We start from the raw sequence: 27965 nt of genomic DNA on the forward strand, positions 1-27965 counted from the left end.
AGGGTAAAACAAGTCAAAGCGTAGCAATCATGAATATTTTTATTAGAATTTCTTTGATGAAAACAAAAGGATCACAGTACAGCATGCACACATTCCTTACAGAGGTCCCAAAATAAAACTGGTCAAATGGAATGTTTCATGGTAACATGGCGTCATTGGACAAGCTGGTTAGGCTGTTTGGTGATATCCGTCACAGAACACACTGTATGAACACAAGTTTACATGTACGGTTTACAAGAGTTTGACTAATATGTTCATAAAGCATATTCAATGCACACTTAATTCCTACAATCAAGTCAGTGGAGTGTTTTTGTTTTAGCCATTAATCTTCCTTAGAAACAACCTGCAGACATTCTCACACACACGCACACCTTCATTTTTGAGGAACCCTGGGAAATGGCACTATGGACCCCCAAGACAAATAAAGATTTTTAATTATTATTATTATTATTATAATTAAGACAAAAACTCAACATAAACAATAAATTGGTCCAATAAAAGTGCTATTTGCGATTTCGGGGAGTATTTTAACACTGAGGAGTTTTATAAACTATACAATAGAAATAAAACCGTACTATTATATTAACAAAAAAATAAAGATGCTAATAAGAAAAAGAAAAATCAGATGAATGAACCCCAGAGGCAGAAATCTTAAAACATGGTAAAAAAAAATTACATTACTACTAAGTTAAGTTTTTTTATATTAAATTTAAATTTGGAACAATTAAGATATACAGCATGTACACATTCATAACCCACATTTCTGTGCTTCTATTACGCAGCTTGGAAAGAAACCTTGGATTACCCCAAAATCCGCCCCCCATTGAGTTATCACACATATGTACAATAGGTCCGTAACTACAAAGGCATTCAAAGAAGAAGAAAAAAAACATTTTGGCACCAGGCACAGAATTGAATATACATTATAACTAAAAGCCAAACCCCACCCAGAAAAATAAACAGACTATTTTCACCCCTCGATGTTTAATGTGACATAGTGAATATGCATTCAAAATGACTTAAAAAGTGAATGATGTAACATTTGGCATAATTGTTGCTGGAAGAATAAAAGGAGGGGCAGCAGAGTGGCGAAGATCTGCCCCAGCAGACCTGAAGGGACGATCTACAGTGCATTTCTGTCAAAAAGACAATCGGTTGTTCTTCCTGAGTGCTCCAAGTAAACAGGAACTGGAAAATTCATTGGTAGCCAAGATTAGGATTAGGGTTGGGCCTTGATACTATTTACACAAAATCACTGCGGCTTTCTGCATCATCTATTCCTGCTCGTGTGTCAAATATACATTCTCTTACCTGATTCAAGACTGCGTCATCAGCAGCTCAATAGAACAGTTTCACACACCGTGTCCTGAACGATCGCTGATGCTGACAGAAAAACATGGCTCTCCTTCGTTATCTGGCAGCTACTGCACAGTCCTGACTAGTCATGACCATTCATAGCATGCCAACTTTTTCCTGAGAGGGGTAAGGTATAAAAACCTTTTCTACCTTTGGGGTGGGACAGGCTGGCTTCGTGGCTTTTTTCGAAAAAATAAAATAAAATATAACAACAACAAAATATCAGTATTTACATAAACTGCGGTAAACCCAAGTCTGGGGTTTTGTTTTTTTTTAAATTGACGGAATAAGCTTGTGGTGTAACAAAAGTGTACGGGGCAGTCCCACTTTACACCTCGTTGATGGTGCGCTCCGAGGGCCGGAAGTTGATGGAGCTGGACGACGACATGTAGAAGGATTGGGTTTTGCGGTTAAGACGGGCACGCTTGCTGGCCACACACAGGCTGCGCTTGCTGGAGCATATGATCTCTATGATGAACTTCTTGCAGTCTACACAGACCTCCATGGTGACCCAGTCCTCCGTCAGCTCCTTGGGCAGCTCTGGTTCATCCAGTGATGGGCCATCTCTGCTGCTACTGCTGCCGTGCTTGGACAACCTGAGGCGGAGAGAGAATGTTGATATTTGCTCCACATTTTGTCGATATACAAAAAGAAATAGGAGTTCTACAGTGACACACCTGCGGAGGCTGCTTCTGCTGTGTCCAGACCCAAACAGGTTCTTTTCAGGGTCCGCTGGGGCAGACGCTCTACCTGCCTCTTCTTTGTCCATAGCACTGGGGCCAAAAGAGTAGATGGGCAAGGTGGAATAAGGCTTAGATGGAAGCCGCATCTGGGACACAAAGATACATGAAATGATGAAAACCTGAGTGTCAACAAATGTTACAGAACGGGTTAATGAGTGTGTTGAATATATATGGGTTTACAGTCTCTTACCTTTTTGGAGCACTGGGAACACACAGGCCTGAAAAAGAAAAAAAAACGTTAAGTTGTATCATACTCAACAGCTGCTGTACATTTGAGTGGTTCTCAAAAAAACCCAAACCATTAAATTTACCTTTTGCAGAATTGACAGGTGTACGACCAGGTGAAGAGGGAGAACCTCTTGGTCCGACATGAAAAGCAAAGCTAGAGAGGAAAGAATGAGGTGAGGTAAATGGCATTTGATCTCATTTAAATAAGCCAGGAAACATCATACAGACTGAAGACAACCTACCTTTCCTTTCTTAAGGGCGTTGTAAATGTCTTTGTACTGCTGGAACTTCTCCAGCTCGGCCTTGACCAGAACCTGCCTGATGTGCATCACCTCCTCCACCGTCAGCGCCAGACACTCCACCGGGTAGCAGAACTCCTCCTGCAAGAAAAGATTCATCACTTCAGAAAAACTCCCTCAATGGTCACAGATCAGTAAACGGATAAAGCGGGAAAAAAACAGTGCGGATAAGGAGGTGATAGCATCTGCCGCCTGAGAGACGAACACAGTGTGAGTGTAGCCAGACCAAAGCGACACAGTCCCCCTGATTCCCATAAAAAACAAGCACCCACTGATCGACACATAACCAAAACACCAAACATGCACTGAGATGGTGGGGGGGGGCATCCTCTACATAAAAAGGATCCAATGACATGAGTGTGACGATGAGCCTCCTGGTTATGCATGACACCTGCCCCATCCTGGTGGTCCACAGCTTTTGGCAATCACATCCTCCATTTCCTTTACCCTCGTCGTGACCACAGGTCCATATCAAATAAAAAGGTCCATAGCTTTTGTTTTTAATTTTAAAGTTTAACCGAGTACAAGCTTCAAATGCATGTTTTACATGAATTTGTATAATTCCCACCCAACCCACCAAGCAAGTGGACCCAGCCGTGAGCAACTTTAACATTATCATGAATATTTTGTCTTAATAGCTTCAAGAACCCAGAGCAAATAATCCACTGAACTTTTACTTTTAGAAAATCATTGCCATTCAGTTTGGCTGGGATCAGGAAATGTGAGCCACTGCTGTGAACTTTCAGAATATTACATAACTCTCAATTTATTTTCTTTGTAGACTCGCAAATGGTCATGACGCAAGGACTCATTCATCTAAAAAACCAAGTCTGTTAAGTCGTATTGTGGACGAGTTGCCCACACTGTTTATGAGCGTTTGATGATGAAATTGGATTATATGCAGTAACAGTCACGTACCGTGCCCTGAGCACCACTGGCGGCTTCCATCTGACCAGCAGACAGAGGGGAACACAGGACATTCAAATGGAGGCAGGACCTTATATCTTAATAAGCTAATCACATACAGTAGGCACCGTGAAATTTAATAATCAATGAGCTTGTTAGGGGACATTTTGGAGCGTCATTATTTGCAGCCTAATTTGTTTCACAATTTGAAATTATAAATCTCAAAACAAAAAGGTTCTACAGTTCTGGAGGAGTCCAACACACCTTTGTTATATGTGACAGGGTTTCCCAAGCTTCTCTTACTGCATGTGCTCATACCATTAATTAACTGTCCTGTTCATTCCATATGTGGCATGAACAGTAATCGTCTTGACTGAAAGATCATCTGATTGCATCCATCTCAAAAGGAAAAATGGTTAACTAATACAGAAACCGCCACCCTTCATCTCATCAATCTCAGCTTCAGGGACATCACGTCACAGCTGGTGTCTGCTGATGGTGCAGAACCACATTCACAAGATCCTCTCTCCCATGTGGCCCCCCGAAGTCTTTAGTGTTCCCAATATAATATAAAATGAAATGCAACGAGAGCTAAACTTTAAGAAAAAAAAAGGAAAAAAAATGGATGGTGATGGATAGACAGGATTTTAGACCGGGTTACCTTGGCACTGGGATCCGCCATCAGCTGCAGCGTTACACAAAATAGAAAACGACTGCGAGTGAGTCTTTGGGACGAGTGACAGTCAAGCAGTGTAAACGCATACATGATATATGCAAAGGGAGGGGGGCTGCAACAAAGATCTTTCTTTCAAACATCAACTACAAAAAGCTCAACGCCTGTTATCTATGTGAAGGGCGACAAGAATACATGGCTTCTGGTAAATTGAATTACTTAAAAATTAGGACTAGAAATGGTACCTTTTGACTACATTGAATTTTCACAAGTCAAGTCCATATTTTTAAAGAGGGAAGGCAGGAGGTTATAAAATAAATCAGCAATATCAGGGAAATTTAGTAAAAAAAATGATTGCACATGACCAGTAACTTTCTTCTTGAAGATCTTCAAGATACCAATGCAAGAAAAATTGTCACTAATCTTAAGTAGGAAATACTGTGAACATGTAGTGTACATTTTTAAATAACAATGTTTATACCCATGAGAACCATCACTTCTCAATCAGCTGCTCGTAGGCCTCTGTCGTTTAACGAGCCAGTGGTGCGAATAAACCAATGTCTATCTAAACCCTCTTCGCACAGCGACTGTCCCGTGGTTTCAATTACATGCATCAACCTCACTGGAATCATAGGACCAGCACAGAGTTACTCAGAGAGCCAATGACCTCATGCCAAACAAGTGACCAGTCACAGGACGGGAGTAACTCCAACAGGCGTATATTGTGCATTGCAGCGTTATTGGTGGATATAGCCACGGCAACAGGCTGAAGTTTTTCAAATTATATGTGACGTTCCCGTTTAGGTCTGAACTACTGCTTTGCATTGTTGTACTTTTGACTGAGCATTTTAGAGGGTAATCAGTAAAGAATGTAACGTACCGTTTTAGTTTAATAAAGTTTCATAATGTATAGTGACTGATGCAGTGAAATCTGTTGTGTCTGTGATGCAAAGTGGAAGATTAAAAATCTGCCATCAACCTCGGGGAGGGGGGCTCCATTCACTTATTCATTCAGGCTGTTCCCATCGTTAACTTACCAAAGACTTGGAACTCTGTCTGGATGCAGGCACAAAGGGCCGGACACAGGTGGGGGCGTCCTTCTCAATGGAGTGCCGCCTCTGGGGAGACTGACGCTTGTCCCGCTTTGGGGCGGCGGAGACGGGCAGGAAATTTGGAGGAGCTGGTGATTTATAAAAACACAGAATAAATGAATGAAGAGAATACATGAAAAGACAGCTTAAGAGTGAATATTATGAAGAGAAGTCAGTGTTAGGGTTAGAGAATGTTCAAGGTAACCCTCCTACCCTTCTTTCCCACAACGGAGTCAGGTGATGTGTCCTCCATCAGAGATGTGGACATGCTGGAGCTGCTCCGCGTGGTCTCCTCCTGTAACCAAGACGATTGTACATGTTCAGTCAGGAGATACAGATGGCTTCAAAACTACACTGAAAATCACATAACAAAACAAAATACTGTCCAATTTACCCACAAAATATTGACAAAAAGCCTATTGAAATATGATGGTGAATGAATTTATCATTCATGTCTTCAGGAAAAAACAAAACACAAATGATCACTTGTATACTATATATATATATATATATATATATATATATATATATATACTTTGATTTTCTTATAAAAACGAATAAGTTATATTGTAGATACTGCATCAATATTTTTTTCAGCGGCTGCATCAAAATATGACTCAATTTTATTTGTATAGAGCCAAATCACAACATACATCGTGTCAAGGCACTTTACATAGTGAGGTCGAGACATCACAATATTACAGAGAAACCCCACCAGCTCCCACAATGAGCAGCACTTGGCGACTGTGGAGGAGAAAAAAACTCCCTTTCAACAGGAAGAAATCTCTCTCACTTATTAAATAAGTTGTCACGCTAAGGGGATGACAATCCCAAGAGTACAGACAACATCTTACGTCAGATTCGGAGCTGTCCAGCTCGGCCAGCGTGGGCGCCTTGAGCAGCCTCTTCCTCTGGCTAAGTGGCTGCACTCCACCTTGGTTGGGTCCCGTGGTGCCACTGGCCAGAGATTGCGTGCTGACAGCCAACTTCCTGGGTGCATCAGGGGTGTCTGTGTGTCAAAGACAGAGCAGTGAGTCACGAGGAGAAAAGGATACTAGCTACTGACAAGCTGAAACACCAAATGTGTGCAGGCCACTAATATTACAAATCTCCTCCTTAGCCATTTCAACTAAATGAAGCAAAATAAGACTAGAAGTCAGAAAAAAGTTCTTATAAGACATTGCTTTGTGTGTGTTTTACCTGAGCTTCGGAACAAGTCTTGTGGGGTGCTGATGCTTTTCCCTGCACCTGTAGAGAAGTGAAAGGAGACACAGCCTTCAGCAGGACGACAAACACACACATTATCCCTTTATCTTCCCTCACACCAGACTGTGGAGGCAACAAGCCTGTCAGACCAGGTGTGAACTGAGGGGCTACACTGACACAGAGGGAGAGGGAGGTGAAGGTAAGTGCGAGGGGAGCAGAGAAAGATGATGAGCCATAACACACACAAAAATTATACTATTCCTGAATGTCCATCTGGATTATGGTCTTTCTGTGAACTGCAGTGCTACAACCAGACCGTCATATGTCATTCAAGTATTTATCCGAGGTGGGCCGCTGACACAACTGTTATGTAATTTTTCATATTTCACAGTGAGAACGGATTAGGGTGACAAGCAGGGCAGACTGGCAATCTGTGATTTCACCCTGTTGGCTCTGGCTCAATGACTATGTCTCATCATCTAGATTTAGTAACTCACATAACCAGGGCTTTTCAAACATTTACATTTGAACCTCATAACGTGCTGACAATATAGAAGCAGTTTATTTGATATATTTTGTCTCAGGCCCTTATATTACCCTATTACATACCTTTGAGTAAACACTAAAGCTGCGGGGGCTGAATTTGCGAAGGCAAATGTTTCTCGGGACATTTTCTGAAACCCGTCCTGCCAGCCTTCTCGTAAATTTTCACACACCAGACGCCACAGTGCATTCTGGAAATTTTCCTGTTTGTGAGAATGCGTCTGACTCAAGACAATCTCCTGTTCCTTCATGTCTGAAAACATCTGAAAATGATTTCACACAGACTGAGATTAAGTAGCACTGTGCTGTTGACCCATCTTTTCTATGGATAGAGTAGGTTTGTGCATCACAACAGCCAGTGAGTGACAGTAGTGTGTCATACACAAATGTTCCACAGCACGAGCGTGAAAATAAAAACAAGGTGTGTGTGTTTAAATCAGGGAGGAGCGAGTGCCAAACCCTAAACCAAAAAAAAAAAAGCCTGGAATGAAACACAAGGAGCAACACAATAGGTGACATTTAACTTTACCTGATGAGTCAAAACTGCAAGACATGCTGAGAGGTCGCATGACTGACAGATATGCCCATGTTTGGGGAAAAAAAAATCAAAGAAATAAAAAATGGGGCAAAAAGGAGAAAAAGATATCAATGAGTGTTAAAATGGACATGCTTTTCAGTATTCCTACAGAATAATACTATTTATCATCTCAGCTGTGCATGTACAGCCTCTTAAGTGTATGGTTATGCAACGACTGCAGAATGTTACCCTCCGTAAGCTCCCAACAAAAGGTGTCTTGTGTGTAGCGTAGAAGCAGTGTACGGTACCAACTGGTGAAAATGTTCACCGTTTTCATCTGATTACAGCTTAAATGGTCTGAAACATATTCTACACACCAAAATAACCTCTTGTGCACAGCTGGGTTACATAAAGAAAATGACAAAAGGCTGCATGTCATAGTAGAACTATACTAACAAAATGGCAATGGATTTAAAACTGGAGAACCATCACTCGGGAGTAGTCACAGAAACGGTTACTTAAGCAGTGCAGGTCTCGCAAATATTTGCAGGCTCACGGCTGCAGTCGTAGTCAACCTTGTTTAAACACTATGACACTTGTGACAAAGTGAACAGATCAATGTGGGAAGAGAGCAGTTAGAGTAATCATGATGGATGCTGTTAAGAATGGTTAAGTCGCGGTTAATGATTTTTCGCCCTGAGCGGAGGTTTCATGCAGTATGGCAACACGCGGTCATATAAGAAACAACCAAGACATTTCCTCAGATGGAACCAAAACAGATTTGGTACTTTGAAGTTTGTGTTTCACAGCTATGTCCATTTATTGTTCATTTGTGCTAGGATGTAAAAAAAAAAAAATCATCAGGTCGGTGTCGGTGTCTCACCCAGGCGGCTTCTGCGGATCATGTCCGGTGACACCGGCCTGAGCTTCCTTTCAGCCTTGATGCCCTCGAGCAGTCGCTCGTGGAGGCTCCGGGGTCGGGCAGGGTGGGGTTTCAGTTTGCGGGCGGCGACCTGTCACGACAACCACAGGGAGTGAGCACTTGACTGCCGAATCACCATGGAGATTCTTTTTGTGTTCGTTCTGTTTGTTAATTGCATGAAGTAATTTTACTATTCTGTTAATCACTTTGTCAACAATACGACCACGTGATGATGGACATGCACATGTCATCGTGTTTCCAATCATTCACAGTCAGTCATTTGGCAGGTGCTGTGTGTGCCAACAGAACAACTGACAACAAAATACTGATTGTACCGTTTTCACAATGATTACATTTGGATAATGATTATCATATTAGTCATTCTCTAAATGCTGCCAAACTGAAATTGTGCTTTGACAGAAATACATGAGATATCAGTAGAGTAAACTCTTTGCACATAAGTAAACCTGTCAGCTCTGTGCAAAACTTGACACTGAAGGCTTAACATTGCACCAACGGAAACTATTTACTGGCATCGTGTTGTTTATTACTCACCGGGTTGAGAGGAGGTCGTGACCTGATGAATTCTAGAATTATTTCATGTGCGCTCTTCTTTAACCTTGGAGGGAGGTCTCCGTTCACCTGGGATTACATTGGAAAATTCAATATGGGTCATGATTTATAATTAATAAAATGAAAACATATGCACTTGAGATTTCAATTCAATGTGCAAAAAACAAGCATAGTTAACACTTTGACCCCCAACAGGCAAAAAGAAGTAACTGCTTATGGTGGGCCTGTGGAGATTAATGAAATCCGCACCATGACTTTTCGCAGCTTGTAACGTTTGGTGCGTATGTCGTCCATCAGCATTTCGTAGGGCGTCAGCTGGTATTCGAAGGGCAGTGGGTTGTACTGGCGCTCCTGGACCTTCTTCAACTTCACACCGTGTCGAAGATCTCGCATCACCTGCACCCAGAACCGTGCCTAGAAGTGGGATTTTTAAAAAGTTATGTTCAGATCACATGCATGTCAAAGATTTGCAGTTACAGGTGCTTGGTGTAATAACGTAGATATCCTTCTTACCCAGTCTGCATTTTGCAGCTCATCAAGGTCTTTAGCAGGTTCCCCCCGAGAGTCCCCTTCCATCCTCCGGAGGTTCTAGCCAAGAAAAGGGACAGGAAAATATTTTTTTTAAAAGAGAAAAATACAAAATTGATGTGACAAGCACAAAGTGTACCACTACATTCACAGCACTGGCTGGAATTACGTTAACGTCACTGGCAGATTGCCCGTCCTGTCATAGCCGTCTGGTTAATTAATCGATGGATGCCGTTTCACACGAGCATGTCGATATTCGTCTCGTCCTGTATCGACGGTGCACCAGAGGGGGAGCACAAAAAGTCAATGGCAGACTAATACCTGCTATTAATGAGTGTCTGCTGAATCATCGCTGCATGGAAGTTCTTCATGACTGTTTCAGATGCCAAGTCCCCTTCCTTGTTGACATATTGGATATGTGCATCCTTTTTCTTTCTCTTAGTCAGTTGCATGTGGCAACCCTGGACATGGTAACAAGTACTCTGCTGTGTGTATTTTGAACACGCCGTCACACTATCCTCTCAGTTAATTTGTTTTTCGCTGAAGGCACGAGTGTGTACAGACTGAGGGAAGCAGATACTCAGACTGAAATGAGGGAACATTTTTCTTTATTATAGACAAACCCTTCCTCATACTTCATGAGCAAATCTTAAAAATGCTCTTTATCTCAAGTTCAGTTCAGGTTCATAAAAAATGTGATCAAACACAATCCATGATAATCGCTCAATGCCAAAGAAAGAAAGCCTCCCCAAAGTGTCCTCTCCTGACAACTGTAATTCTTTTCACATCTACTTCATCCACACCCAATGTTTTTGCTGAAAAACATTCCTTCTACCCAAGCATAACATTTTTCTGCTGATATGACTGATTAATATCTTCTAATATCTAAACATGTCAGTAGTTCTTTTTAAACCATGACAACCTTGAACTTTTTTTTCAACAACACTTCTCCTAAGGTTTCAGAAAAAGAAAAAGTTGGTACTGTATACGCTGACTGAGGAAGACTAATTATATGACCTCCAAACATGTAAGCATGTATGATGGTGTATGGTTACTCATTAGCAATTATCCAGTGGGGGCCCCTGTTGCTGGGTAGCCCCCTCCTATAAGTTCCTTAAATCACTGTAATAATGTTACAGTTGATTCAATAAACATATATTACATAAGAATGTTTGCATGAAACATACCGAGTCCTGCAGAAATCACAGCCAGTGTGTACGTACTGTACAGTGACAAGCTATGGAATAAGTCATGTGCTCACATCATCGCTTAATTCCCCCAAATTCAATCAGGGCAAACAAAAAGAACAGGAATTTTATTTGATGTCTATTTTCAACGCAAGACTGAGGCAGGACAAAGGTATTCCCATAATCTCCATGGTGCTTTTTTCATAAAAAATAGTACATTATTTACAAAGGTTGTTCATTAAAAATTATAAGTACTGTCGGCTGTAAAATTCTGAGTGTAATATAATGTTCTTTTCTGGTCTTACTTTACAGTATAAGTCACATTCACTTTCTTTCTGATTTGTATCTTGTACCATTTATTATAAAAATGAGGCTGTACAGTGAACAGTAATATCTGGGGCAGCTCAAGCTGCTTATGATATATTTCATGTTGCATTTCTTCTGGAAATTTTTCCCCCATGCTTACGGATTTAATTAATCATGTTAATAAAAAAAAATTAAAAAGCAAACCACCAACACATCTTGGTAAACAGTTTAATAAAGCATTCTGTCTCAAAGGAGAACAATCTCTACAGGGAGCTCCTCACTAAATCATACTTCATTAACAGGAATAAAGCTGCCAGCCAGATATCATACTGATGCCAGAACATGTCCTTGCAGATTTAAGTGATGCCGCGTTCTCAGATGACCTGAGCAGAGGGTCAGACCGGGGCACAGCCTCAGTCCTTTTGGACCATTACCGCTTTGTGCGCTGTTTCGTTGAGATCATACCATGTCTGTGCACCAGTCTAGTGTTTTCTTTTCCCAGCGATAGAAAACCTGTTTGCCAAACAGATTCTAATTCAACCAGTTAAATTCTACACAGTAAATATACACACAACAGTGGTAAACCCCATGGACATGAGTTTGGTACTTTCTCAAATCATTTTCTTGTCTCTAGTTTTCTGTTATCTTTTGACAGCTTTGCGACCCGTGGGAAAAAAGATGACCGACTTTGGGGATGTGGATGAGCGAAAAAGTTACTTAGAATTTCCTCGAATAGGTCTAGATGCCTGCTTGACTGTGACTTTATCTCCACCAGATTTATCATTAACTTGCAGATGGCAGACTGTCTTACCTCCTTGGCACTCTTGATCTTCTCCAGAAAGGTGTGCAGTTCCCTGGTCTCTGCATAGAGAGCGCGACACACAGCCTGGTAGTGACTGGGAGCGTCCGACGGGCTGGGCAGGTGGGAAGAACATAGCTGTAGAGGAAAAGAGACCAATTATTTAAAACAAATACACAAAAACACCATACATAATTGCATTATTAAAGAGTTTTCCTCTTTAATAATGCAATTATGATTGGGATTGCGACCATGTAATACTGAACGACGCTACAGGCTTTCATTAGCTTCGCCAAGGAGGTTCAACTTGGGCTCATTTGTCCGACTGTCAGCAGGATTACTCAAAAAAATACTGAACTGATTCCCATGGAATTTTGTGGAGGGGGTTTGGGAATGATCCAAGGAAGAATCCGTTGAATTTTCAAGCGAATCTGGATAAACGGGCACATCCAAGAACTTTTTTCCCCATTTTCTTTGAACATGCCGAGATAGGGCGTTTGCCTTGGCCAAGGTATGCGCTTTCAGAGGGCCCTGATAGTTTACAATAAGTCGATGACTTAACATTTTCGGCCACACCCAAATTATATACCAACAACAATAAGGACAATATTTTAACGATTGACCACATGGTGAAAGCACATTTAGGATGTGTTCAAATCCAATTTTTCTAGTTTAATGGCGGCGATGGGTGGTTCAATAGGGTTTTATTTAGTCCCTTAATTAATCATGGGTGTGGACTTGCCAATTCCCTTTAAAAGCCAGGTACACTTGTACCTTGGAGGATTGGTTTAAGGAGTATTTGCCAGGAAGTAAGGGAGAAACTGAAATAATTTAACTGAAAACCCAAAAAAGCCCATGGTAACAAAAGATGAGAAGCGAGGGGATCACCAGAGTCCCGAGGTTTCACCCTCTGGAGAACACAAATAGGTCTCTGGAAATTTTCATGCCAATCCATCCGATAGTTGTTGAGATATTTCATGTTGGACCAAAGTGGTCCAGAACAGATAAAGATAAGATTTGCCACAGATCCATCACACTAGTGCGGCTAAAACCCATTTACAGCGTGAAGCAGAATAGTCCAGCAGCAGCGCCATTGTCTGAATAGCATCACCCAATCACCACTAAACAGATCTGACAATTGTGGTTCAACTGTGATCGTGGCGATAATAACAAAGGCTGCCCCGTCAGAGCAGTGGATGAGCTGTCGCATCATCTGAAGTGAAACAAAGGAATAAACCAGACGGATTACATTTTTGTTTTAGTTCTCCTGAAGGGTTTGGCCAGCCACAGGAATGTCTTCTTCCTCACCACTAAAGGGAAATTCACAGGTAGAATAATACCTGAATAGTGAGAGTATTTACTGACGTGCGAAGATGACTGCTGTATCGGTGGTTTCCACAGTTTACACTAAAAACAATGATCCTTATCAAGCACAAAACACGTATTTATCATATGAAATGAAGGCAAAACTGAAGGTGAACAACAAAGTTTACCAATGTCACAGTTTGTAAATGCGGTGTCAAGCCTCCTTGTAATCGCAAATTTTGGACTATAATCCAAACCATAGATTGACAGCTTTGGTAAGAGGATGTTAGCCCAGATAGGCACTCCTCCGTTCACTCCACATTTTACTAATGCACCATCTAACTATTCCTGTTTTAGAGACATGCTTCACTTGCAAGTCCTGTCAACTTTAGTCATCTTTACGCCTCACCGAACCCTCGTCGACCCCACCTACCTCTGGACAAGGAAGGAACGAAGTCGGTCAGGAATCTGCTGTTATCTAATCTAGCCATGTCATACCAACATATTGGCAGTTTACAATCAAGCGAATCATTGTTGGAGGAATTAGTGGCCAGGTCAGACCCGCACTGCCAGCAAACAGACCAAACATTTATGCTCCACACCGGGTTCATTATATGGAGGGAGAGTCTGTGTACGTTTCTAAGCCTATTCCCCAAATACCAGAGTGTTTACACAGCTATAATTACCAGTCTCATATTCTGAAGCTACTTGGGGAATTTACAGCGTGACGGCCTTCATCATGGGAATTTATTTGGAGCTGAGTGTGGACGCAGCGCTCTGTTAAACAGACCTGACCTAAAAATGTGGGAAAGATGGAAGAATATGGTTACATCCAGACAGTTTTGCCAAACAACCTACCAAGATAATATCTCGATAGCTGCGAATGCTGCCGACTGTGCACGTGGTGGTGGCAGAGAGCTCCTCCTCCTCCTCACACTCATCCTCCTCCTCAGTGGCCTCGTAGCCTTCGTCAGGACAGGGGTCACTCTCGGTCTCTTCATTGTTGGTCATCATGTCAATGAGACGCTCAAGCGGTGGGCTGAGTTCACGCTCCTCGTTTTCTTTGAGGCCATAGTCCAGAGCTTTGTAGATCATGACGCCCAGTGAGTCGATGACCTGTGGGACAAACAACAAATGGGATGTTGGAGATTGTTATTGCGCACTGGGCTGGAAAACATTTCAATATCCAAATATATCCACAGATTTTGCTTCCAAGTGAGACATGAAGGGCATTTTAGCAATTATTTACCATCATATCTGCTCAGTGCTATTTTTTCCTCTTTTTTTTGTTGTTGCTTATTTTGGAGCAGGCACCGTGAATCACTCACAATTAATAATTCAGGTATGCATACAACCAACATTTTTCTTCAGCTCGACAGGTACATTTACTTTCCAACATGAAGGAAGTTTTCCAATTTAGCTCTGGTAGCAGTTTTTTTTTATTATTTTCTTTTACATATGTTTACTTGCTGTTAACTGTACCATCTTGGGATATAACGATTCTCTAAATCCATGTTTCAGTTCAGGTGAGGGTGGGCACTGTTGAATGTGTGTATTGGGGGGGGGGGGGGGGGGGGGTCTAGAATCTCAGGGCTATTATGTCACGAGTCACCAATCACACCGGCATCCAATATGTTGATATACTATGTCAAAGTGAAAAATGAATTTGTCATGTGCTGTAACGTTGCAAAATTTGAGCATTACACATTTTTCATGTGGTATAAAACACCAAATCAAAATCAGCAAAAAATAGCACAGGACTCTTAAGGGTTAACTATCTGGAGCTAATTAATTTAGACTAACTTTTACTGCTAGCTTGATCAAATACAGTTGATAATCGCAATCAAACAAGATTGCTTTAGTTTAGTTTATGAGGATCCCATTAGCTACAGCTACTGTATTCTTCCTGAGGTCCACCAAAGCTCTACTTTTGACAATACTACACTTAACATAACAAAATTATATTTGAAAAAAATATATATATACAGCTCATCCTATCTTTAGCTAAAATAATATGTGTTTTTAATTGTCAAATTTAACATTTGTTTTGTTTTCGTCTTGCTTTTTACAATCGTTACACGCCTATTGCCACATTATTTCCTTTCCGGCTGACGGACAGTCCGTTTTTTCGTTATATTTTCTCTGCCCCTGCTGATCTATAATTAAGGGCACACTGGCACATCCTCATGGAACAAACCCGTTTCATCACAGCGCAGATTAAGTTAGATAAACAACTCTGTATACAGTAAACTCAATTCACCTGAACAGACAGGAAGACGGTTCATTTGCTCAAACCAGATGTGAAATGAGGCCACAGTGTTCCTCCAAACGGCATGATTATTACCATAATCTGAGGATGATTTCATTTAATAACTGCTTCCCCTTATTAACGAGCGGGGTATGACCCGTCTTTTTCCACAGCTTGCTCCAACTCATCTCAATGTCCAACACTGGGCTACGAGACAAAGTTGGTCTTTCACTGTGCGGCATGTCCAGTTGGCAGTGCTACCAACATGTCCTCACCCTAACCCACTGCTCCCAAATCAAGTGTTCGGAAGCAAGAGGAGCTCAAATGTTGATGCAAAGACTCGAGATGTGGAACCTCAGACATCAGTTTGACAGGTCAACTGACTAAAATGATCCCACACAGCCGACCTGAATGTGCCAGGGGGATTTTGGTTATTTGGGGCTGATTAAAGTAGCCTAGTTTTTACCGCAGGCATGATCACTCAATAAGGATTTGGAGGTTGTCTTAAGTTTAAACACAATAATAATTATAGTAATAATTGTGAAATGAAAAATTTGTTTTGTTAAATTTGTAACGGGTGCACATGCAGTGGTGGCAGCAGGTTGGTGTACCGTGGTTCTGTCATCCTGTATCGCTATACAAGATTATAGACGCTTGTATTGCACTTATTGTCCCAGAATCATTACACCCCTGTGAAGTATTATAGCTCAAAAGCCATAGCACAATCAAGCGGTGTCACAATTCAGGGGTCGCCTGCTTCAGGGGATGCATGCAGGCTAAGCGGCCGACGGAGGCCACCTGCCTTAGTCAGCCATGTAGATCACGAAAGCTGAACCGAATTAAGACCGTAGGGTCCTCTTTTATTTGGCATCACCAGCGCGTTCCGACCTTATGGCTGTCGCATTGCAACGGAGCTACAGTTACCGACCCGCACACAATGAATCCTGGGATAGGGTGGGCTGGGAAGAGTCCTCACACTGGAGTCTTTGAAATGGGAGAGCTGAGTCACGCCGCTGTGACGGAATCAGTTTTCAAACGTGGCCCCTGAGGGAGGCGGTCCCTGAATTGGGACACAGCTTACACCTTCATCGTTTCCTATGATATCAAACACGAGCATTGTGTCACGTGTACAGCTGCTGTGGCTACAAGGTTCGCACAGGATTAAAGAGCAGTGTGGATATCCTTCATTGAATCTGCTGGCTGCTCTGTGGTTAGCTCACTTACATCCCTGGACTAGAGTTTCTGTGTTTTCAATGTGCAACAGGTTCCCGTGTTGTTACAGAGCCCAGCCCACAAAACAGTGCAGTGGATGGCAATAAACACACACAATCTCACCTAGCAAAACATAATGTACTTAATTAGTTTTGTTGGAGAAACATTTTTTAAAGAAATCCTACCACTATTAGTCAACTTAAAAAGCTTTGGTCAATGACGAACAGTCCAATGCTGTTTTCAACTATATTAAGCATAACATGATGACAACACTACAGGGCTGAATGTAGCAACAACAAGCAACACCTCAAAGCCTTTTTGGTTGTTGTTTTACAATGGCTTTATTTTTAATGACATAATCAGATGAGAGCTGCAACATGCAAAGCATCACACTGTGACTCATCCGTGCAATGCAGGTTTCTTATACAGAAAGGAATGGAGGCACATACAAAAGGGAGGTGTCCTAAAACAAGAACAGAGCTGATGTGGGTGAAGCTGGTGTTGATGGGCACGGCTATGTTTGTGTTTGGTTTTGGTGCCTGGCTGCTGGGGTGTGGGAGAGGAGCGCACAGGTGGAAAAGGGTGTCGCCTGAGCATATTTGGGGTTAATTACTTCAGCAACAAAAGGCCAGAAATAATTTCAGAACTGACATGCCAAAGACACGAAGCGCCGCCCTTTGAAGTAGCCTAAAGAATTCAAGCCGTTTCTTACCAATTGTTATTGTCAACCATAAACATTGGCTATTCATCAGCTAATAAAAAAAATTAAAAAACAGCCTCATTTTCAGGTTTGTGGCCATGCATTCCTTGTATTGAGATTTTGTATGGTTTATTTAGCTAAAGAAGAAGAATTATTTTTAAAGTTTTCACTATACAGGGAAGACACTAAGTAAATTAAATTAATTTTATAGGATATTGCTTCTTCATCTAAGCCCTCATTTGCCCATCTTCTGCTTTGCCTGATCAATAATGGAAAGGTGAAAAGTTATTAAAAGGTCATGTCTGAAACAGAGACATTGACCAATTTCTCGTCGGTGCTGTCCAAGCTACAAGGGACTTTGACTTATGGGAAATGGTGCATATTAAAAAATAAAATGAGAAATAAACCTGAATAAACAAAGCCATTTTATTTTTTACTATTTATTTTGTCTAGTGACAGGTTAATTGTTCAACACTCTCAATGAACACCTTTATGTCTTTGTGCCTGTTGTTTCAGAATTTGGGTGATCACTTTTCCTAAAAACTAAAAAAATACCAGTACTTGTCAGCAGCAAAACCCATTCAGAATTTCCCAACTCTAATCTACTGATCCTATTCTTTCTGGGCAAAGATCAAGTTTGTGGTGTTAGACCGTTATCGTTTATCAACCATCTCTGTGTGCAGCTGATAATCCTGTTCCAGGGCTAAAATAAATATCCTATTCCTTAGTGTCTTGTTATGTAACCTTATAATCCATCTGTAGGACAACATGCGCTCTAGTGGACGGAGATGGGCGGCAATGCTGGAGTGACGGTTCAAGTATGGAAAATCCTCTTGAATCCATGTCGAATATAATCAGTCGCATTAGACTATATTTCAAAATGTGCAATATTTGTTATATTGTCAAGGCCTGGATTCAGCCAACAGCTGTTTGAATCCAGTTTCACTGCCAACACAGATGTAATAATGAACTGCCCAGCACTGAAATGGTCACTGTCCAGTGTATTAGTAATCAAGTCACTCTATACTCTAAGGAAAAATAATAATAAAAGTAAAGGCAGGATAAATCCACCCCAACACTCCACAGATTCATTAATTTCTCTCTATTAAAGAAAGACATGAAGTCCCGTACAAAGAGGAGTCCTAAACTGGAGAGAGAATTTTCCAATTACACATCATATTCTCATATGGCTCGTGACTGAGAGGAAAGGAGGCAAAGCAAAAAGGCAGCAAGGAGGAGAAAGGTATGTGGTACAAGTAAGGATACAAGTATGCGGATTAACAGTTGGGAAAGTTGTTCCCAAAAAAAACCCTATGCTGGGTTTCAGGAACGGACTGAATCACTACTTGAAAAAAGGCTCCACTAGGATTGGTGGAAGCTCGCCAGAGGAAGGAGGACACATATGTTCCATCAGTGAGGCCTCAGTCAACCACAGGTAGCGCACAAAACTGCAGACATTTTAAAATGCTTATAGGAAATGCAGCAGGATGAGTCAGCTGGGTGTCAAAGGGGGGAAAAAACATAACAGCGGGAAAGAATTGAGCTTCAGTGCTGAGGCAGGTTTTTACCAGTTTAATAAAAAAATATGTGTGAATTCTACAACCAGCCTCATGAATGTGGATCTTTCTGAATATGTCCATTCAGAATATTGACTAGCCACTAAGCAACCTTTTCTCATGCTCCACAAACAAATGAAAGTTACTAAGCACTTGCATGACATCACTGCCCGGGGGAAAGAAATGCGGTTTCCCCAACAATGACTTGTTTTATACTAGAGGATCTCAGCTTGTCATGGAGAGTGGTGTCAGAGGCAGCATCTCGAGAAAATTGATGATGACTATGAAGACAATGTTTTTACTCATGACATTTATCTCCTGAAGGGACAGATGGGGTCACGTCACATCTTGAACTTAACCAGTTCGTTTCACATCAGCATAACTAGTACAAAATGGCTAATAAATTACAGAATAGTACAAATTCATGTGGCTCTGGGCCCTGAGGCTGTAGGCTACTGTCTGTCTGCAATCAATGAGACTACCCCTGATTAGATGAAGTTGTTTTTTTTTAAAAAGGTTTACTTTTTAAGGAAAATATAGATATATGTATCCTCAGTTGTCTGTTAGCTCGTGAAGGAGGAAGAACCTGTGAGTCAACCAGTTCTCAGATGTGAAGAGGAAGAATAGTTTGTGTTAAAGAGCACAAACACCTCAAGTTAACAGCAGTTAACCCTCACACAAGAACATCAAAATAAAATTAAAAATCACTAATTTTCCAATATTCTATTTTCATTTCACTGCCCATTCATACCAGTTCCCAAGCTGAAGTAACATCTGTGCTAAACTGATATAACCGATTCATCATGACATTTTGATCTGTATTATCACGGGCTTCTTACGTTTTAAAGGTACTTCTTAAGCTAGTGCAGTAAATTAACAATACTGGTCATTTTGAAAGTCTTCATGCCGACTTGTGCAACTGGCCTGACATCATTCTTTTGGGTCGGCTTTAACACAATCACACTCTCGCCCTCTGCGGTTGCAGCCCAAGGCATCGCTGTGGCCATCTGAGTTCACAAAGCAGTCAGATAAGCAGCCTTTAGCATTTGCTGCAGTAGTAGAGCAAAGCCATCACTACACTACAGACAGTTACATAACCACAGCTAAATCTAGTGGTTTTTCCAATGGGCGGGAGAGGATGCACTGCCTCCCCCGGTCTGCAGCATCGCCATTGTGTTTCCTAGTTGGACAGAACATGATGCTGCTTCTCTTCATGGTCAAAAACTGTCGAGTTAGCATTTAAGTCAATTGAAATCAACTGGAAATTGCTGAGGGTTGACCAAATGCCCCTCAGGATCCAACAACCATCTCTGACATCACAGGTCATCATTTCCCAGCCATCAGTTGATATAGACATCAGATCTGAAGGATGTACGACTGTGAACACACAGTTCTTTAGGGTAAAATGGTCTGAGCAACACAACAAAATAAATTGAATTCATCTCTCATGGCCTGACTGGACCAGAATAAATTAAAAAAGAGGAATACATTTCTTCTGTTGTGGATATAAATAAATACCTACATACTACTCGATAAACTGCATTCCTCTGGCTGTGTGCTTGCCGTGAATGTGCCTGTTTAGACAGAAATGCAACCCCTGGGGCTGTAATATGAGCTGCACTGGTGCTTTTAAGTGAAGATTTCAATGTCACAACAGAACAAATTGATTGATTGATTAGGGATAAAAGCCCCAAGACTCTAATAAGGGTCACTTGTACATGTCAGAAATGACAAGAAAGAGAGTCTTTGTAGAGGCTGAGCTCAAAGCCTCCAATGAATGCAGCTTGAAAACTACAATTAATTAGTCTGAGCCAAACATCCACATACATCTAACCTGAGTTGAAAGGCGACCCTGATCCCATTTGAATCTGGATTTTTAACTTTAAAACTCACAGGTCTATGAGTGGACAACGCTCCAAATTGTAATGGCTCCATTATGTTTGTAAGTAAGACAAAATAAACTATAATACTTTCATCAACACAGGTTCTTTGGTGTGAGTCAGAGAAAGTGGGTCAACTGCAACACAAGCCAGTGATTAGCTCCAAAAGACTCGAGTATGTAGTAGCAGAGGGACGAGAGAGGGACACTGGCTCACTGGCTAGTTGGCTGACATACTTACAGAAGCGACTGAGACACAACAAACACCTTAGGCCAAAACATGAGGGACGAAGGCCAAAAGTGTGAAAGCATTGCTGTGCATCATCACTAACGTCACTAATAGTAATGTGCTAATATTTGCTAGGTAGTACAAAACAAGAGTACAGCTGAGATGTTTTTATTTTTCATGATAATGCATTATTCCAGAGGAAATTGGTGAATATGTCAAACATGTAATTCATTAATTAATTAAAAAAACACACCATCTCGCAATGTGACAGAAATATTTCCTGGAACCGCCCCTTCGTCTGGATCCTAGCCAAAATTTTATAGGGCCACGTTCCATCCTTCCACCACGTTTCGTGGGAATCCGTTCAAACAAACAGACAGACAGGTGCGGAAACATAACCGCCCTGGCAAATGTAATAAAAACTTTTTAATAAACAAGATGTGTACTGAAGGTTTAGCCACAATGTCGATCTCATGTAACTGTTACATCGATGCAGCACCAATTGTGCAAGACTTTATTTACCAACTAAGCCAAACACACCCTGTCCTGGAGTATCACAACATGGGCACAGTTATCATGCGGGGAGCGGTGCAGCAGCAGAGATATCATCAGAAGAAGAAGAAGGTGAGCGAGGGTTAACGTACGAGGTGAGAAAACACTCATACTAAGCATTTTCACATCACCGTTTCGTGGATGAGCACCAGCGGACTGAAAAGTCACAGTACAGCCATGAGATTTCACTCATGTTCAAACTGTCAGCTGTCAAAAACACACACACACAAACACACATACTGTGCATGCGACGGTGCATGTGATCACATGAACTACGAGACAAACATGAAGGACGCTCCGACTGCTCTGAGTTGAAACAGGACTGTAATTAGTCTGTGTACACATCAGGAGGCTTTGACAGAGACGTCTCCTCCCAACATTTGTACAATGTACCTTCCTTGGCCAAAACACACACTGGGCACATATCAGCGTTACGTGGTTTTGGTGCTGATGTTTGAGTGTACAGTGAAAAAAAAAAGTGAAAAGTTATGCATTCATGAACAAAAAGAGAAGAACAAAGACGTGCTCTCTTTTAAAGTGCTCTTCTGCTTCAGAGTGCAGCACACACAATAACTACAGAACAAAAAAGAGAGCGCCATGTGTACCGAGCCCACTCCCACTCACTTGTTCACATTTAGTGGCTCACAGGTCAGGGCTCAATCCCGGGGACAAACACTTGAAGGGATGTGCCAGGCACATTGTCTTATTTTAAAATGATTTTTGATGGATAAAATTCTGTGCAGGGGCTGGAAGCTAAATTGTATTTATTTATCGTGCATTTCCACACATAAGAACATTTTCCAAGAACCCGTCTGTGCCTGCTGAACAGTGGCATGTTTATCATTTGACTGGGCTGGGATGTGACTTCAGCGGTTTCGTGACACAAACTCCAGAACGTGTCGGAAACCCAATTTTCCAAGTTTGCCGTTCAAATATGACGAGCACAGCAAGAGATTGTCCGAGTCAGATGCGTTCACACCAACAGGAACATTTCCAGATCATTCTGTGGCGTCTGGTTATAGCACGCAGGAGGCAGATCATATCAGTAATTCCGATGCGGAAAGCTATTTTGTTCACATTCATCAACACACCCACTTGGCCACTGTGAATTTATTCCGGAGATATTCTATATTCTGACATGGGGCTCACTCAGGCAACTTCCAAAAATGTTACTAGGGGGCTGTCAGGAAATGTTCCAGAAAATGTCCAGCGCAGACATTTGCGTTCTCACATAGAGTGCCTCAGTGGATGTCTGAAAGCAGCTAGAGAGAGCAGATTTCTAACAATTCCTAAAGAGAAAACAGTCCAACATACAAGAGGGAAAAATGTATATTCTTCACAAGCGTTGATAAGTAGTTAATGTTTAAATGTCTTCTTGCGTTGGCTTGACGCAGAGGAAATGTTTGTCTCAAAAGGCTCCAGTCTATTTGTGGCACAATTGATGACTAATAGCATCAGTGGTAGGCAAACTGTGAAAACTGAGAAACTGTTAAGTCTGTGTTAACATGGCAAATGAACTAAATAATGTAGGACAGTTGTGGAGTGAAAAGAGGTCAGATAACTTAATTATCCAGACTTTCAAGGAAACGAAGAAAAAAACTGCATAGTCTGTCTTGAGTGTTGCTGCTGGGGAATATAAAAACAGCTCTTCTAGCACTCCATGAAAAGGAAAACTTTAAAGACAGATTTAGGGACTGTCGAGAAACTCACCTCTAAAGACGTGGGGGCCGATTTGTATATATCTGTAACGACAAAACAAAGAGAGGAGGGTTGTTATTCGCGCTCATAAACAATAATGATGGCCATTACTTGTATATGTAGTTATTAGGTACCATCAACAATACACACACCTTCTGAATTTTTACGTGTACGTTCTGTAAAGTTGTGCAAGTCATGTTTCGAAGAGCAGACAGATAACAGACACGTCACGCAGTGTTACAGAACATGAAAGATTAAAATTCTTGCGCTGTGAGTGAGAGGTTTGGATGTAGAAGCCTCACAGGGAGGAGATAAGAAGCTAGAGCGCTTGACTACAGTATGACAGACGACTTTAAAACTAGCGAGTGAATAAATGATTATGTTGTCTCTGCATTCACTGCCTGAGGCTAAATGAATTGTCAAAACCTGCCACTGGGGGTTAGTTGTGGTGTAGGGGAAGTCATCTCGACATTGCTCTATATTCATTACCATGGAAACCTCTTGAGAAAATGGAAAGTCAAAATAAAAGGAAGCAATGCCGTCAACCTTGACTGTGACCTTTCCAAAACAATCACTGCACCTGGCCCGACAGCCTTTACAATAAATCTTACCTTAAAATTATTTTTTTTTATTACCAGAACCAAGATGGATTAGAAAACCAACACTTTCTCTCTCTTATTGGACAAAAAAAACCCTAATGCTAAAACATGAATAGGATGGAAAATATAATACAATAAATCAACACCTGTCATGTTAGATTTTCATATCGAGTAAAAAAGGGAAGAGGAGTCATCCCTTTCCCTCACTTAATCAAACATTACACTTGACCTAATAAGTTTCATTTATTACATTTGACAAGTCATCGTGAGCAATTAGTAATTTGAACAAAAATTATAACTGCTGGCAAGAGTAACATCAGGGGTGAAAGTACAGAACATAGCAATAGATCTGCAGACTTTCACACCAGGCCAGAGTGCAAGATTAGGTCGTCTGAAATAAATCAGGCACTTTGGTCGGGTTGGCCTCGAATGCAAATATAAGAGCCATTGAGGTAGTGATTGAGTCATTTCCAGTTACACTCGTATTATATTTACAGACAGGAGAGAGAGAAAAAATCGTCCACCAACAGTCATTCGCAAAACATTAAGCCTGTTTAACCCAGCAAAGGAGAGGTGGCTTGGCCAGGGCCCTTGTCTCTCCTAGGGCAAAATAAACCACAGAGGGACGTATTTGGAGCAGTGTCACCCTCACTCTCCCTGTTAATCAGAGAAAAATCAACATCTGTGCTGCTAAAAGAGAGCGGGATACAGATGGGTAGACCATTTTTTGTTTTCCAAGATGAAGCTGGCAAACGTTCTCTTTTATCAATCACTGGCCTCTAATCTAATAAACAAATATAAAAAATGAGGCTCAACCTTACTTAAACCCTTTCAATGGGATAACTAACCACATTAACTGCATGAATATCATTTTGGTTAAAATACTGCATGCACCAAATCAAGAAAAAGGGGAAAAAAGGAAACCTCTACTATGGTTAGGTATGAATCACTGAAAATCCTGGGTTAATGAAGTTTCATCTTGATGCATCATTCATGCTCGGCCCTCTGTTAGGCAACGTGGAGTGGGAGTGAATGCATTCACCGCCGTGCTTCATGTGAATTGATCCGACTGCAGCAGGAGCAGTGTGTGTATCTGGCACCAATAAGACTTGACTTGAGCTCTGTGCTGCTCATTAGTCCAATTCTCTTGGCTATGCATCACAAAAATGAGCACTTCCTTGTTTGACAAGATTGTTTAAAAGACTGACCACGACAGACGTGATTTTGGACAGAGAGAGGCAGCATAACTCAGCGCTGCTGGGGTTCTGGGTGCTTGCCAAAGCAAGGCGCCTTCTCGCTAACTCGTATGCGCACCATACGTCGGTTGCATAAACATTCGTTTTCTGCTGTGGTAGTGGTAGTCTCTTGAACTAGCCGCTGAGCTACTGGAGGCTTAATAAGTCTCAGGTCCCTCTCATCGCCAGGCCTAATGGGAATCAGGACAGGGCCAAGTCAACCCAAATACATCAACAACTGGAGAGAGGAGCAGCAAAGGCGTTAGACTTCCGAAGCTGGTGCATCTAATCATCGGGTTAGTTCTATTTTCGGTCTCTGCAGCATTGGCGGAATCTGTTCTTATTAGAAGTGTGATGTCCACACAACACCAACAACCATTACTGGTTGGCCTAATGCACTGAGAAGAAGGAGGGCTGGACAGAGGGTTCAGCTGAAGACAGAGATGGAGGGGGAAGGAATAAACAGGAGAGGGGAACATGAGAAGAAAGGTGGCTAATAGGCTCCCAGGAGAGAGGAGATATAAAATCAGTGCCTGCGGCGGCTCTGCTGACTGCCACACATGCTCCTCATACACCCAACTTGTCTCACATATTATTGGAATGCAGTTTAAAGGGTAGGAGGCTTTGGGACCTTGGTGTGCACCTGACCTGGTGTACTACAAAAAGCTTTGCTGGAAGCTCCTTTGAATAGAGAATATATTGTTTGAAAAAAAATTATAATACATCATAGGACACAAGAGCCCTGTTGGTTTTTAAAACATGACACCATCTTACCATGTTGCTCCTGCCAAGGTTGGTAAAATGTTTATGGACGTTTTAAAGGGGCCACTGATAGGGAGGGTTTTATCCCAGTGCTGCTGATGGTCAGTCACAGAGAGAAGAGCTGCACAGAGCAGCAGACCACTATAAAGATCTTTTACATTATGGAGAAGAAAAAAAAATCATATTATTATGATACTATGGTGGGAAAATTTAGACTACAGGTGGGCTGCCACAGTCCAGATAGTTAAAGGGAAACACTGCAGTGACGTATACAATACGTGCATGCAAGGTATGCATCGTCCCTGTTGAGGCTTTTCATTCGCTTTGTTGAACCAACAGTCCAAAAGTCAAATCTCAACTCGCATTTGAGAAGCTGAAACCAGTGGTTTCCTTCCATTTTACTTGAGAAGGAAAAAAATGATTCAGCTGCTGATTGTCAATTGACAGTGCTACGGTTAAAACACAAACCTGCGACAAACACCTGTGTGCATGTCACCTTTGACCTCTAACCTAAAATACATTACCATGTTGTTTATTTTAACATCTCTCTCAGATGCAGACAGCCCACACCAAACATCCTGCACTGATCCACTGGAACAAAACTGAACCTTTAGTCAACCTGTGCCTCATCTAAACGACACAAATAATGGTTTGTTTTGGGGGGGGGGGGGGGACGACCAGCAATGACTCATCTGTATTATTATTATTTTTTTAACTACTTTCACTGTCTTGCAGCCTCGATTCTGGCCTCTGCTCCCATGGACCTGTGCAGTTTGAATGCATCACATGGTCTAATGTTTACCGAAGCTAACTGACCGCTGCAAGGAGCGAATCATTTGAAACACAACACCTTGTCTGAAGCAACGGTATGAATCATGTCTTTAATGCAAATGTGACATTCTGTTGTGACTGTCTATTTACATTTCATAACACATCTTTTTTTATTACTACTATCCCCAGAAGCTCTGCGGTGATCTACGATGCATTATTAACCGCCGCATAGCGCGTCTGTAAACACATTCGGCACATGGCTGGAAGCGGCCAGTCAAAACAACATGGCCTCTTTGTGGGGATGCTCCGCTCGCTCGGCCTGTGAGTGATGCGAAGGGGAAGAATGGTTCATTATTATTGACAGCAGCCTGAAAAGACAACCGGTCTTTGTCGTTTGGTTAATCGGCCCAACACCTGTCCGGGGGGCTCGGTTCGTTTACCTGCGCCGTCTTCGAGGCGCAGCTTCACGGTCCCGTCCCTCGCGATCGTCACGTCCCCGGGTCCCTCGATCAACCGGGTACGGTCGACCGCCGCGGCGCCGGCTGACTTGGGGCTTCTCCTCCGGTGTCTCTGCGCTAAAGTCCGACAGCACTGGTAGCACACTGCCCACGCCTGCTCCTCGTTTATCGGCTGGCTGTACAGTATCAGGATGTCTTCCAGGGAGACCTCCTCGGCTCCGTCGACGCAGTCCATGTTGAAATTCCCGTCGCTCAGGTCGACGGCGAAATCCCGGAGAATGGTCGGCGAAGTTAGCATCCCGTCGTCAGTCCCCGGTCGCTTGGCCATCCTCACACCATTGTAACCACACACCTCGGCAAAAAGGAAAAAACAGAGAGGGGGTTTCCTGTTAATGTCTCGGAGCCACGCAGCAGCGTTCACTCTCGGACGTCTCTCTCCGTTTCTCCGCGGTCCTGTCTCCGGTGACGGTGAGAGAGACGAACACCAACGGTTCACAGTGCGCGACAGGCGTCTGACAGGGCGCTCCGCGTGGTCTCAGCGCCCGCCGGTTAGCTGGCTTTATGACCGAGGCTCATCAACGTCAACCAATAGTATCCAATGAGCTTCAGGTGTGTAGTTCAAGGTACATCAAAGAAAACATTTAATAAAAGAATACATTGCTATATTATGCCTTTATGGTTTTTGGACCCACCGAACTGTACCGGATTGAAAGTTTGTAAAACCTCAGCCAAAGCGCCAACTACCTTGTTTAATTTCTGTGTGCGACACCTGAGGCCTGTATTACGAAGCAGGAGTTGCGGTTATCGGGGTAACATCAGGTTTAACTCTGAGTTGTTTGTCCTAGGAGGCTGGTTATCTTCTGAACGGGAAAATCACCATGGTA

At 42.1% G+C, this 27965-nt stretch overlaps 1 protein-coding gene across 4 annotated transcripts; it reads right to left on the reverse strand.

The window, feature by feature from the left end:
* Positions 1–21: 21 nt before the first annotated feature.
* On the reverse strand, positions 22–27956 carry spire1a (spire-type actin nucleation factor 1a). Of its 4 annotated transcripts, none has more exons than XM_047330195.1 (19): positions 27826–27956; positions 27064–27433; positions 23269–23300; positions 14041–14298; positions 11890–12015; positions 9571–9645; positions 9307–9471; positions 9040–9126; positions 8446–8575; positions 6497–6544; positions 6151–6305; positions 5510–5591; positions 5243–5385; positions 4194–4217; positions 3545–3574; positions 2570–2707; positions 2411–2481; positions 2290–2317; positions 22–2185 (listed from the first exon to the last, which is right to left on the reverse strand). In XM_047330195.1, exons 2-19 carry the CDS (start codon positions 27407–27409, stop codon positions 1685–1687), a joined length of 2439 nt encoding a protein of 812 aa, XP_047186151.1. In that variant the 5' UTR covers positions 27410–27433; positions 27826–27956; the 3' UTR covers positions 22–1684. The 4 variants fall into 4 exon arrangements, with proteins under 4 accessions (XP_047186151.1, XP_047186153.1, XP_047186154.1 ...); XM_047330197.1 differs by lacking the exon at positions 27826–27956 and having other exon boundaries at positions 22–1952; positions 2034–2185; positions 27064–27692; XM_047330198.1 differs by lacking the exons at positions 3545–3574; positions 4194–4217; positions 27826–27956 and having other exon boundaries at positions 22–1952; positions 2034–2185; positions 27064–27690.
* Positions 27957–27965: the final 9 nt, after the last annotated feature.

This window comes from Scophthalmus maximus, chromosome 22 (genome assembly GCF_022379125.1).
Source record: "Scophthalmus maximus strain ysfricsl-2021 chromosome 22, ASM2237912v1, whole genome shotgun sequence".
In the NCBI taxonomy this organism is placed as follows: Eukaryota; Metazoa; Chordata; class Actinopteri; order Pleuronectiformes; family Scophthalmidae; genus Scophthalmus; species Scophthalmus maximus.